General features: G+C 36.6%; 1 protein-coding gene across 9 annotated transcripts in view; it reads right to left on the minus strand.

Moving 5' to 3' along the window:
• The window catches only part of LOC139134029 (BMP-binding endothelial regulator protein-like), a 44,468-nt gene extending 32,415 nt beyond the window's left edge, over positions 1–12,053 (minus strand). For 2 of the 9 annotated variants that reach the window (XM_070700876.1, XM_070700872.1), the window contains exons 1-5: positions 11,823–11,990; positions 9,485–9,509; positions 9,254–9,289; positions 8,974–9,045; positions 5,481–5,558 (exon numbers count right to left, since the gene is read on the minus strand). In XM_070700876.1, coding sequence (XP_070556977.1) covers positions 5,481–5,558; positions 8,974–9,045; positions 9,254–9,289; positions 9,485–9,509; positions 11,823–11,858 — 247 coding nt within the window. In that variant the 5' untranslated portion in view covers positions 11,859–11,990. Of the gene's footprint in view, positions 1–5,480; positions 5,559–8,973; positions 9,046–9,253; positions 9,290–9,484; positions 9,510–11,822 lie in introns of all 9 variants that reach the window. The other 7 variants (XM_070700874.1, XM_070700875.1, XM_070700878.1 and 4 more) reach the window with 5 other exon arrangements.
• Between the last annotated feature and the right edge of the window lie 1,856 nt (positions 12,054–13,909).

Below are 13,909 nucleotides of genomic sequence, written 5' to 3' on the forward strand. Positions count from 1 at the left end.
TAGATGCTTTCCAGAAGCTGAAAGATGCTTTAGCATCATCACCAGTTCTGGTGGTTCCAGATTATCATAAGCCGTTTGTGGTGCAGACAGACGCGTCTGACCATGGTATTGGTGCGGTTTTGTGTCAATATGATGACAAGGGAGAGGAACATCCGGTTCAGTATATTAGCCGAAAACTCCTCCCCAGGGAGAGAAATTACCCAACTATAGAAAGAGAGTGTTTAGCCATTGTTTGGGCTGTGGAAGCTTTGAATCCTTACTTGTACGGGAGAGAGTTTACAGTTCAAACAGATCACAATCCATTGGTTTGGTTAGACAAAATGTGTAGTAAAAATCGTAGGTTGTTGCGATGGAGTTTAATACTGCAAGAGCATCAATTTAAGATTGAGTACAAGAAGGGCAGCGAAAATACAAACGCGGACGCATTGTCGCGAATGTGGAGCTCGGATGTACGGTAGTGTGTGAAAGTGCATGGATGATGTAGTGAAAGGGCTGTAGTGACCTGATATACACTGTTTTCGAAAATGCATGTTGAATTTTCAACCCTTATAGTAATGGTGTTTGCCCAGGTTACTGTACCCGACTTAGTCAGTAGTTTTTTTTTATTGTCATGTACTTTCCTTTAGATTCAGTAGTATTAGCAGTGTATTATTTCACTTTGATTTTTGCTGATTTTCTGAATTATTTTGCCGTACTAGTGATGTAGACTCCCTGTCTCCATCAAAATAAGGAGGGAGGAATGTGACGTAGTGTGATGTGATTATTATTCATGAGCTGTCATTACTATTCATGAGGGCATGTATATCTCTCTTGGCCCACGTGTACTCAAGTCAGTCTCCAGCTTACCATCACTCTATGTACGTAGCTTAGAGCTTAGTGTAATAAAGTAGCATCTTAGATTATATTGTACTCGCTGTTTCCAGTCGTCTTTACATCCCTTCATCATTGGAATACCAGCCTTGCCGGCCCCGACACGCTACCACATAACCGACAATACCAACGTAACCTCGGTTATATCACAATATATATATATATATATACACAAGGGATGCTGGAGAATTGATTTTACAATGTCATCTCTACAACGTTGTTTCGAAACAACGTTGTAGAGATGACATTGTAAAATCAATTCTCCAGCATCCCTTGTATATCTCGCTCTACTTTTGTATTGAGCACTTTGTATCGGACAAGTCGAACCGCATACTTCGTATATATATATATATATATATATATATATATATATATATATATATATATATATATATATACAAAATGTATACAATGTGCCCTCCCGGTTATTACCATAATGGCCATAATGCATTTTCACCAAGCTGAAAGGTTGAAAGATGCGCCCGTCACTTTGGGACGAGCTAGATAAATGCATGCAGTCAAACCCAGCTGGGCACAGAAATTTGCCATAATATGAGTTTGTTCTGGAAATTACGAAGACAACCGGCCGTGCGGTGGAGCTTTGCAACAAAGTTTCAATATCTGAACTGACGTACTTGAATGACAGGCACAGGAAACGATGGCCAATAAAAACCCATTCTCGTCGCATTTTGATAATAATGTATCAATCACAATGACACAGAAATTATGCCTCCTCCCAACAGAAGGGCCATGGTTTATTTTTAGCCCTGCTACACTATTTCTTAGTGCTGAAAAGGCCATGTTGTTGTCAGGTCGTCATGGCGACTTTTAAAATTTGCATACAACTCTGAGGGTTAAACCGGTTGTTAATAGGTCACAAAACTTTTGAGTCCCACTGTCGTCCATTATACCTGTTTCCTTGGGTATTAAAGGTGTGCAAGTATACACATCAAAAGACTAGAAATTCACTTCATAGGCAGAATCTTGTAAAATATCCTTTTCTTCTCTTGTTAACGAAAAAAATTAATTATTAATTAATTATTAATATTATAAATTTAAATTAATTAATTTGAGATACTAGTAGAATTAATTTTAGCACATAAAATTAATTTGAAGGCATAAACATAATTCGATGCATAATGAGTTAGTACTGTACTATATAACACTTATTTGGAATGACTGCATGAAACAAAATTAAAAATACTTCAAAAATTATTTCTGGTCTATATAAAATTAATTCTAACACACTAAAATTAACGGAAAACATAATTTTGACCAGAATGGCCCCAATATATATTATGTTTACTATTCATCCTAGAATGAAGGCAAAGAAATTACAATTATTTTTTTATAGAACAAATTTCTAAGTTGTTACTTAGACATCCATAAAATAAATAAAAAACAGTGAATTATGTTTTAGCATAGACCCTCTCGAGGGTCTATGGTTTGAAATAAAAAATCTGTGGTTACCAAAATGGTTTACCAAGGCAACATAAAACAAAAATTAACATGGAGTTCATGCTGTGATAAATACACTTAGGAGAGCATTTGCATAGTAACTGGGATTACATTTAATGGAATTTGGAAAAAAAATTGAAATTTTGAAATGCAAATAGGTTACTATGGAAACGGGGCAGTAAAAATGGATATCATATTTTGTCTTTCTAACACAAAATAACCCTTTGGTATAATATTTCTGTTGATTACTGGATTTTTACACTGGATATTTGGTCTTTCTAACCCAAAATATCCCTTTGATATTACACATTCTATTGATTCCTGGATTTTAGATGGAATCTTTAAAAAATGGTAATTTTTACTCCTGAATGGTTGCCATGGAAACATCTCACATTACAATGAGTGTGATATCTTTTGGTGTGCTCACCAGACAAACCCTTATGATCAAATTTTTACATCAATCAATCGTTCTTTAATAGGAATTAGGGAAAAAGTAACATTTTCAATCCCAAAATAGTTACCATGGCAACTCAAAACATTAAAATAAGTCTGGTTTTTGTGTTCTCTGACCCGAACTCCCCCACTAGATAATTTTCATATCAATCAAAGTAACTTTTCATGGAATATTAGAAAAACTGAAATTTTCAACCCCTAAAATAGTTACCATGGAAACATGGGGCAGTGAAATCGGTATCATATTTGGTCTTTTTGACCCAAAATACCCTTATGGTGTAAATTTCACGGAAATTGAACCTATTATTATTCGCGTTATTATTTCTATATAATACTTATATTAATTATTATTATTTTTAATACGGAATAAGTCAAAATATAGATTCATTCCATTTGACATCTGTCAACTTCTATTCATCGATCTCGGAAGATGTCTTACACAAATCGGATGATTTTGCGAGGGAATACATTTCGATTTTTGATGAAGTGGTTAATATCATAATGCACTCAAGAAAGACCATTCTCTTTTACGACATGACACACTGTATCAAAAGAGAAAGTGAGAAATATTCGATGTCGCAATTGGGAATTTCGATGGTGCTGATATATGCTAATTTGCGGGTCTTTATATCCTTAGCGCACTCGTCGAGAAATATGATAAAGAACTAATAGGCTTATACCGGGACGACGGGTCACTAGAGTACAGAGTTGAACACAAGTGGTTACACCAATCAAACTCAATATGTCAAGACCAACCATTCAGCGAGGAGAAGCAATAAGAGGAAATGTAATAATATTACATGGTTCAATCCCTTTCAATAACAACGTGGAAACTAATATAGGCTAGAAATTTCTTCGACTTGTTGATACACACTTTCAAAAGGGGTCCAAACTCCACAAGATCTTCAATGCGACAGGTGCAGCCAACGGAGCTATTCATCGAAAAAGCTATTCCAGGAGCAATTTTTGAGGGCAGGGGAAATTTTAATTTTGCTAGGGCAGGGGACATGTTTTTAGGTGGTAGGGGAGCAAATTTTAGTTTTTTTAGTAGGGCAGGGTGGATATCGGTTGATTGTGCTGGGGACAGGGCTTGGCGAAAAACTTTTTGAGGGAAATTGTTTCCAGGGCAGGGGAAATTGGCAAGTTTTTTTTCTCCACAGGGCGAGGGAGCTTCAAAAAATCACAGTGGGGAGGGGAAACAGGCAAAAATAAGTGGGGAATGGGTAAAAATGAAGTTTGAGTGTGGGAGGGTAAGTCAAAAAATTTTCTGTGGGAGGGCAAATTATGAACAGCTAATTAATTACCCTCTTGACTTAAAATTAGTCAGTTCACATTATTTGTCACGCACAATATATCTTATCATAGTAAGGACCTTTTTAAAAGTGCATTGTTCGTTGGCTGCACCTGATACGAACACAATTAAAGTGAGTTACAGCTGTATGAAGAATGTAGCTAGTATAATCAAATCGCACAATAAGAGATTAATCACAGGAGACCAGCGTAAAGATCGACCAGCTGATTGTAATTGCCGAGACCAGTCTTCATGCATGCCCATTGAAAGGTGACTGTCAAAAATGTGTTGTTTACAATGCCAAGGTTGCAGCGGGAGTCAACAAGGAGAAGGTTTACATCGGCCTCACTGATAGCGCTTTCAAGACGTGCTTCGGTAATTACTTGCAATAGTTCCGTAACAACAAATATAGTGACCGTACTCAGTTTTCAAAGTTTATTGGTCTTTTAAAAAGACAAGGACCAAGTCTTAGCTGTCTCGAGGTTAACAAGGCATCGAGTAAGCAAGCGATTCAATCTTATTATATCCGAAAAGCTACACAATATCAATGCTGACAAATCTACGCTGTTAAACAAACGCTTTTAGTTGGTTTATAAATGTCGCCACCAAGACAAATATTATTCATAAAATTTTAACACTATCTAGAAATAGAATGGTACGTTCAGACCATATTTTAATTCTGTCTGAAGATTCCAGAATGCATGAAACTTAAGTAACACATGTTTCTTTATACTTGAAGTAATTTGTGTTATATATATATATTATATATATATATATTATATATATATATATATATATATATATATATATATAAAAATATTAAGGTATACAGATGTCCTCGTGGGAAATTACAGTGCTCGATGCTAAGCAGAGCGTAATAAATAAACAAATTACTTCAAGTACAAAGTAATGAAATCTATTACTTAAGTTTCATGCATCCTGCACCCTCAGATAGTAGTGGAAGGATTCCTAGCTTGACAGTTTTACATATATGATTGGGACGAACCGTTCTATCTGTGGGTGGTGTTAAAATTTGATATATAATATTTGTTTTGGCGACATTTTAAAACCAACTCAGAGCGTTTGTTTAACAGCGTACATTTGTCAACATTGATATATATATATATATATATATATATATATATATATATATATATATGTGTGTGTGTGTGTGGTGTGTGTGTGTGTGTGTGTGTGTGTGTGTGCGTGTGTGCGTGTGTGTGTGTATGTGTATATATTATACATATGTATACGTTTGTGTAAATATACATATATGCATTTGAGAGAGAGAGAGAGAGAGAGAGAGAGAGAGAGAGAGAGAGAGAGGAGAGAGAGAGAGAGAGATGGAAACCTCATTCTGTAGCTATTTTAAAGCATTAGTGACTTGATAAAAGGCAGCAATACGTACCCTTCTCTATGTTCGATTGAAGCTCTGCCTTGTTCTTTAGCACTGGAAAGCTGGCCACCTCACGAAGGTGATTTTGGACTTGAAAATGAAAAAACTGGAAGTTAATTTCCTTTTAAGGTTAAGGCACACGGTGCTCAGAGTATTTAACCCTAAAGTACATTGTATCTAGATTTTATCGGTAAATTCTTCTGTATTTGGACTGACTTGTTGCTTGTTGTTGGATCTCGTCTTACCTAATTAGTTATTATATCCTTTTGCTTCTTGGCGATGATGTAAGTTGCGTTATATCCGATATGAACGTCTTACCGTTGGATATGTTCTAGGTGTCTAACTGTCTGTCTTTCTCGATTGAAATAGAATTCGTTGGAATGAAGGAAAGAAAGACATCAAAAGAAATACAAATTAAATTCCAAATAGGACAGAAAGTAGTATTTAATACTTAATTGTAAAGTATTCTTTCACGCTTCATGGGGAAATAAACATCTTGCAACAATTTGGAAAAAGTCATACAACACACCCATATATACGTACGTACATACATTGTGTAGTTTGCATAAAAAGTGTAATAAATGCTGACTACACGAAAAACTAAAAACCACACTCACAAATTATAAAAGGCATTAAGTCCCCAAAAACATCAATACACTCAAAAAGAAAAGAATCAATACATAAGCTACTATCAGTATTGACTGTGAAAGCGAGAGAAAATCAAAATTGAAAAGTCGACCATAATGACGCTACATAAAACTTAGCTTTATTCCCACACCACAAAAAACGGGGAAAAACGACATGGCAAATTTCTCAGAAAAATCAAACAAACAAGGGATTAGGCTAATTAAAACGTCATGGTTCACGTGTCCATCAATTGAAAAATCCCCTATAACTCTGGATATGGAAATCTTATTATCATATTTCGTTCTAGTCTAAACTATCACTGAGAAGTGTGGAATGTCTATAGGTGTACGAGGGGTAGAATATAAAATTATGTATTAACATATTTATAACCATGCTAGACATACAGTAAAGGAATATAACATAGGAAATGAAATATAAGATAATAAAAGTTGTCCTTGAATTTGAAATAACTTCTATGAGTATGAATTTAAGAATATCGATTATAAGATCGGGTGATTGGAGACATAGCTAAATTTGTCTGGTACTTCTTTCAGCCGCTTTATGGTCATACAGAATTCATGAACTGTTCAAATTCCACCAATATTGCAATTCAGCTCATTCCACCCTAAAATCAACATACAATATTGTAACTCACAATGACCATTTCTAGACACATTAATGGTCTAGAAACACATCACAATCCAAACCACCATTTGTAACAAGAATCTGATAAGCACTTATACTTGTGGACCACTTCCTGTCACTCTCATCACATCTTCCGTTCAATTCCCCCAGCCAGTGCCTATATAAGCGACACTGGCATATAATTCACTTAAACAGAGAGGCAAAAGACACATTTTCCAGAAATACCCATTTTTGCTTATAGCCCACCACCAAACCTCAGTAAAGTACTTGTCACATCTAAATTACACTCCCAAATTGACACACAGGTCGCAGGACAATGCTAACACTGTACACAATGCAACCAGTCCAAGTTTATGCTAATTCAGGAGAGTGACACCATTACGAACCAGCTCGCTAGTCACTCGTACAAAATTATTAATTATCATGCAATACCCGGAACGACATCTATGCCATTCAATGTACAAAATGCAATCTTCTGTATGCTGGCGAAACAAAATGGGAATTACGCAAAATAATCTATGCACATATGTACAGTACACGCATGCATGCAAAACCCCAGGAACCCCACGCAAGTCGTTCAATATTTCAACAGTCTATAAACCACGATATCACCCATTTTACATTTATTGGCATTTGTAAAGTTTTTTCCACAGATGATAAGAATAGGAAATTACTAGAATTAAAGATTATTACATCCCAGGAGAATACACTCTACCCACATGATTTTTCATGAAAGATAAGTAACTCCCTAGATTTGACATTCTTTTTATTGTACAACTAGGGGGTCCCGATGAAGTACTTTCACTTCGTTCCCCAGTTCTACAGCAAACTGCAACACCAAGTTTTATCTCCAACCTACCTATGTGAGTAAACTTTTACTTCTCAGACTAATATTTATTAATATTATTGCATTTTTCAACTATGTTGTTATCATTTTGTTCAGCGATTTGCCTTCGTTTTAGTACCCTGACGGGAGGACCCCTGTGTGGGTTCGATCCGTTGGCTTCGAATAAATTCTGTGTAAAGACTGACACTAGCGAAGTGACATGTCTGTCAACCAAACCCTTGCGTTATCGATTATGCATTTAGACTCACAAGCTCCCTGGACTGGGAAATTGGCCTTGATACGGTATCTACATTCGTCAGTGAGTTTGTTATCATTGCACAGAGTAATCCACAGGCTTTCGACTCAATGCAGGCAAACCGCCAAACCGCTTCGTGATTAAATTATACTGTCCATGTTCTGCATACAGCTAGCTGTAGCTTAATTTGACTGTAAGGTTATTTCTGTAGAGAGTTTTGTGTAATTTACGATCGTTCGGGAAATGTTTCTCACGCAGACAGAAGAATGCCTTTCCGAAGTTGTTTTCACACTCTTGCTGAATGGTGGGTTGAACCATGAAGCTTAATTCTACGCTATCAGTTTCTTGTTTTCTTTACTGGCTCGTCAACACGTGTGTATTTTAGCTTGTCATTGTATCCACTGGCCGAAAGCGCCTCACAGTAAAAATCTCTGCACGCCTTGTTGAACAGGCCTTCACCCAACCCACCACAACAAGCGGTTTTGACCCAACTTGATACTTATATGTGAGCATCTGAAACACATCTATCTGAGGAACGCGATTATATATATATATATATATATATATATATATATATATATATATATATGTATTACAGTTTATTGCAAGCCACATACATTCACATTTATTATATATCTAATAGTAATTAGTATTTTTTTACGATAAACGCGTTTTGATGGTTTTTCAATGAATAAAATATGAATAGAATTTTTATGCATAAAATGCAATATGATAATTTTGGACCAAACGGTTTTTCTCTTGTTATTTTTATGTATCTTTTGAGAAATTTGTTTATAAAAGAAAAAAACAAGAGTTTATTTTTTATACTAACGATGAATATTTTTTGAAACATTTGGCGCGCCGTCGAAAGTACTATGGACCTACAGCTGCATACAATGAGTCATCTCAATTGGCATGAGGAAGAGTACATTTGTATCGGCAACGGACAAGCGGCGAACAGTTGAAGATTATGTAGCTCATTTTCAAATGACGTTCAGAAGACAGTGAAAAGGGGGCTAAAAAGATATGATCTACTGGTGTTATTTTAATTAGTTAAAATGAACGAATAACTAGCAAAATGTCAGAAGTTTCAATTTCGTAATGTGATCTATATTCAAAAGGTAGTGTGATATTCAAAATGTTGTTCTTACGTGCTCTCAGTTCGTCCTCGGTTTCCTTACGGTTGTCCGATCCCTTATATAGCAAAACAAAGCTTCTTGTAACTAATAAAATGAACAAAAATTGAAAATAAGGCGGCTTTGAGTTTGCAATGAATGCTTAACATTTGATCCTGATATCATATCGAAATTAGAGCAAGAACCAAAACAGTGAAAGAAAGTCACAATAACAATACCACTACTACTGCCAATACTAGTACTGAGAGAAGATTTTAGCCTAGTCAAAATTATTATAATGACATGTAATTCTTACGTATTCGTAGCGCGTCTGCTTCGGTTCCGGCAGGAGCTATCAAAGTTAAAAATAAACCAAAGAAAATTTACAGATATGACAAAAGTCACGTTATTAAATTGTATGCATCTTTATTTTTCTAGTCATCCAATATATACGATGCGTAAACTGTGTATTATAAATAATAAATTGTTTTTAATTGGACTGAATCGTGAACGACCATGGAGAAATGAAGGATAATGCAATTTTTACCTTTCGCAGGCGACTGATCTATTACCTGTTGAAAAAGTAAAATATAAACAATATTTAGCGTCCGTGAAATACTGAATTCATAGACCAGGCAGAATAGCGACTGTTCTGTTACCTGTTAAAGAGAGTAAGATGGGGCGTTTTAGCATCTTGCTTTTGCGGAGAGTGACCACCGTACTGCTTCAACACTAAAGACAAAAGGTCCATTTCAGTGACACATCTGGGTATCATCTGAAGGCACAACAACGAAATCGAAAAGTCTCCTGAAAGGCTGGCGATTTTCACTTAAGATTATACTATGTGCGAACAATACGTGGTATGTTGCACACACAAACACCGACACACCCACCCACACCCATATATATATATATATATATATATATATATATATATATATATATATATATATATATATATATATATATATATATATATATTATATACTGAGAATCTAGGAACTTGTAGTTGTTCGATAGCATCTACGAAATCAACAAGGAGGCCAAATCCATCACCGAAAAGCTACACATCGAAGACAGGGTTGAAACAATAGCAAAGAAAGAAGCCTTCATCACCCTAAAAGACCACAAGGACAATTTCATAAACAAGCCAACCTGCAGACTCATCAATCCATCCAAAACAGAAATCGGTACCATAAGCAAGACAATTCTTGACCGCATTAACCAGGATGTACTCTCCAAAACCAATCTAAATCAATGGAAAAACACGTCAAATGTCATAAACTGGTTCAAAAGAATTCAACGGAAAGCAAGCAAAAGTTTCATCGCCTTTGACATTATAGAATTCTACCCGTCAATCACAAAACCCAAAAATATGAATTGCCACAAGACAAGAAGTAAAAATTACGAATTGAATTAAAGGTTTCTGTCAAAATAATCGTTTAATGCCGATAACATTATTTATCTATGAGGTATTTCTTGAACATGACATTATTTTAGTCCATCATCCAACGGGCACTAGCCCATTTACAGGATGAGGTACCCATGACCCATAACCCTAATACCAGTGGTGCCGCCAGGACGCGCCCTTGCGACAATTTCCCCCAAACGAGACCCGTTGTCCCGCATTCTTGCGTCTCGCGGGTCACCTCGGGCGCGCTTTTGAGCCACTGTGCACTGTGTGGCGGTGTCGTCTGCAAGTAATATCTGACACTGACGGCGACCTGTGTTTTGCATGTTTCTTTTGAGGCTTTTATTTACGTACTTTCAGAGCTAATTAAAACCGTCACTTGATATTACAATTTGCTTTCATTTGTAGTCCGACAGAGCTCTGATTGGCGGCAGATACGGCATACTGCTACAATTACTTCCGTAAAATTAAGTCGTAGTCCGGCCGCTTGACGTTTGTTTTGTGAAACAAATAAGTAGCAAAATGATTTAAATTTGATTGATGACTGATGCATTTTCTTTTCGTTCGCGGAAAATTCCATTCTGTTGCCATGCATCGACAATTGAACGGCATTTCAGTAGGCAAGTTCAATATGGCAGAACATCAAAAGCGAATTACATCATTTTTCACGAGTCTAACTCGGAGTTTGTCAACCGATCGCGATCGCAATGACGATCAAACACCGTCTGTTGCCCAGGGTGATGACTCACACTCGACACGATCTGATTGTAACACATGACACAGTGCGATCCACCGGAGTCGAAGAAAAAGAAAACCACTGAACGAAAGTTTCAACAGAGTTGGAGGAAAAATGAAAAGTATTCTAACTGGTTGGAATACAACAGTGAAAAGAAACATATACATTGCAAGATTTGTCGTGAAACTGGCAAGCAAAATACGTTTACTGAACAGTCTGGATGTGAACATTTCCGTACATCAACATTAGACCGCCATATGCGCGGTAGTGATCACTTGCAAGCAATTGAAGAAGTCCCCTTGCGTCGAAGTTTCGACATCTCCATCAATCGAGCTCTGTCATAAAATGATAAAGGTATTATATCGGCAGTGCAGTCGGTTTATTGGTTTGCAAAGGAGGACATTGCCACCCGAAAATATGAATCACTTCTTGAAAATCCTGAAATTGCAAGGCGTTCAAACGGTGGATAAGTTGGGGATCGGACAGAATGCAAGTTACACCTCCCGACAAACTGCCCAAGAGATGCAGGATACCATCGGAACAGTGATTGCTAATGTTTATGTTGTCCCCAAAATACACAAAATGTCCCCAAAAATAGACAGTGGCGGGACACAGTGTCCCCTGGTTTAAAATTCCTGGCTGCAACACTGTAATACCTAGCAGAAGGTTACGACATTTTATGGTTCATCTCGGCTCGTATTAGTAATCAGTGATCAAATTCGAAAAGCAAATACTTACACAAAGTAGGACGAAGAAGAGCGTCAAGCATTTCATCTTCTGATAGCTGCAAATACGCCAAGCAGACGATGCAACAGTTCAATACTGTAACTCACTGTTCAAGCCAACGATGGTCGTCTTCGAACTGTTGAAATTCCAAAGTTCCTGCTACCCTTCAATCGAGGCCTTTTTCATATAGTAGGCAATTCGACTTTCTCAGCAAATCCATGCCGATCAAAGTTTGTAACATGTGTCGGTGCTTTTGTTAGCAGTTAACATTTGACTGTAAGAACTGGCTTCCTCGTTTTTGTCACGACAGCTGTGTCTATGAATATGTACATTGTTCGGAGCTTAAATAATGCGGAAATCGTCTGAACATAGAATGAAGCCACACCTTCTTAACACGTCCTGTATTAAGCTGAGAGGGTCATAACTTTATTCGAATAGTGTACACGTAAGTTGGTGTAATATCGCATGGGAACAGTAAATTGTGTCCATTGCAGACTTTTAGAACTGGGCTTGAATTTGAAGATTTGATCAACGGAGATCAACAACCAATTTAATTCAGTTCAGTAGAACTTTATTAATCCAAATCATCGGCAAATAAAAAAGTGTGACTCAAATACAACACATCAAAATATTCAAAATGTACAAAAAGTACATAAACATAGAATGGTTACCGATAGCAAATTTAGCCCATTTAGCTGAAATACAATAGTGAAAGGAATCTTTGTCTTACATTTAAATGAGCATATTTACCAACTCCATCACCAAATTTAAAAGAAGGCATCGAGAGAACATAACAGACAAAGTCCACCAATGTCCGGATTTGCCATCATCATTCCATCAAATATGGATACAGTTTTCCCGATCAGCTTACTAGCCAATTATGGAAACAGTTCTATGAACAATTTAATGACCTGTCGACCTAACATACAGATATCCGCCCTAAAATTTTCTAATGGAACTATTATTTGAACGAATTGAATGAGTCCATCAAGAGAAGCTATAGAGCAGATATATAGAAAAATAATAAACAATATACTTATCCGAAATTAACGCTATTCAAGGGCATCGAACGGGGTTTGCAGTTGAATTTGAAAGATTTAAAAGCAATTGGTAAAAAAATAAATAGTGATTGATAATGAAATTAACAAAACTACCAAAGCATCCATGAATTAAAGTTACCTGTCAAATTTGAAAGCCTTCAAAGTACCAGAATTTGATACTTTAACGTTTTAATTAAATATTAACCCAAACAGTCTGTATATTTCCACAACATATTAAAAAAGAATTATGTAAGATCATTCTGAGGAACTCTGGGACGAAGAAAATGAATATTTTCTTAAACTACGAAGTATTGACTACAAAGAGAATGAATGTTATATGAAAGCAATTGTACTTTTCTCATCAACAAGGACCCTATAATCATATTCGGAGCAAAGTCAACTATGCTCACCAGCAAACAACTTTGCCGTGATTTGCATACATGGTCAGCGAAGATGATCGGTAATGGTCTTTCATATCTAGACCGTTTGTTTTTTGAAGAAGATGACATTGATTTGATCATAGTAAAACACAGGGAGACTATGACCACTGCACTGTGCTGATTGTAAAACAGTGTATAGCCACTATGCAAACGTATGGCCACATTCTGTGGTACATGTCGTCCGTATGTGGTGGCTGTACCAATTGCAAAGTGCAAATACGTCTAGTCTCTTTCTCCAATCACATACATGTAACCATAGTCACGACTTACAGATGTTAGATAAGGAGTCGTCCAGTCTGCGGCTGCGTGGCTTCATCGTTGATAAACATTGACTTTGCCCAGAAATTGGCGATGAATGTGAATGCGTAAGCAAATTCAGCATCTGGTGCTCTTTCATACTCATAGTCCGCTAGTAGCGTAGCTTTCAAATTACTGCAAGACTTTGCAAAATAAACTTTAGTTAAGTTCCCTTCGTTCATATCAAGCCACTTCGGTCACCAATTTCGATACATCCGCCATTGATGTGTACAAGGAACGTTGACATATGTTGTGCAAAGCCACAGCCCCATTGTATGGGACGACCCCCCTCCCTTTTATCACAGACAAATAGACTACCAAC

Source organism: Ptychodera flava, chromosome 5 (assembly GCF_041260155.1).
Source record: "Ptychodera flava strain L36383 chromosome 5, AS_Pfla_20210202, whole genome shotgun sequence".
In the NCBI taxonomy this organism is placed as follows: domain Eukaryota; kingdom Metazoa; phylum Hemichordata; class Enteropneusta; family Ptychoderidae; genus Ptychodera; species Ptychodera flava.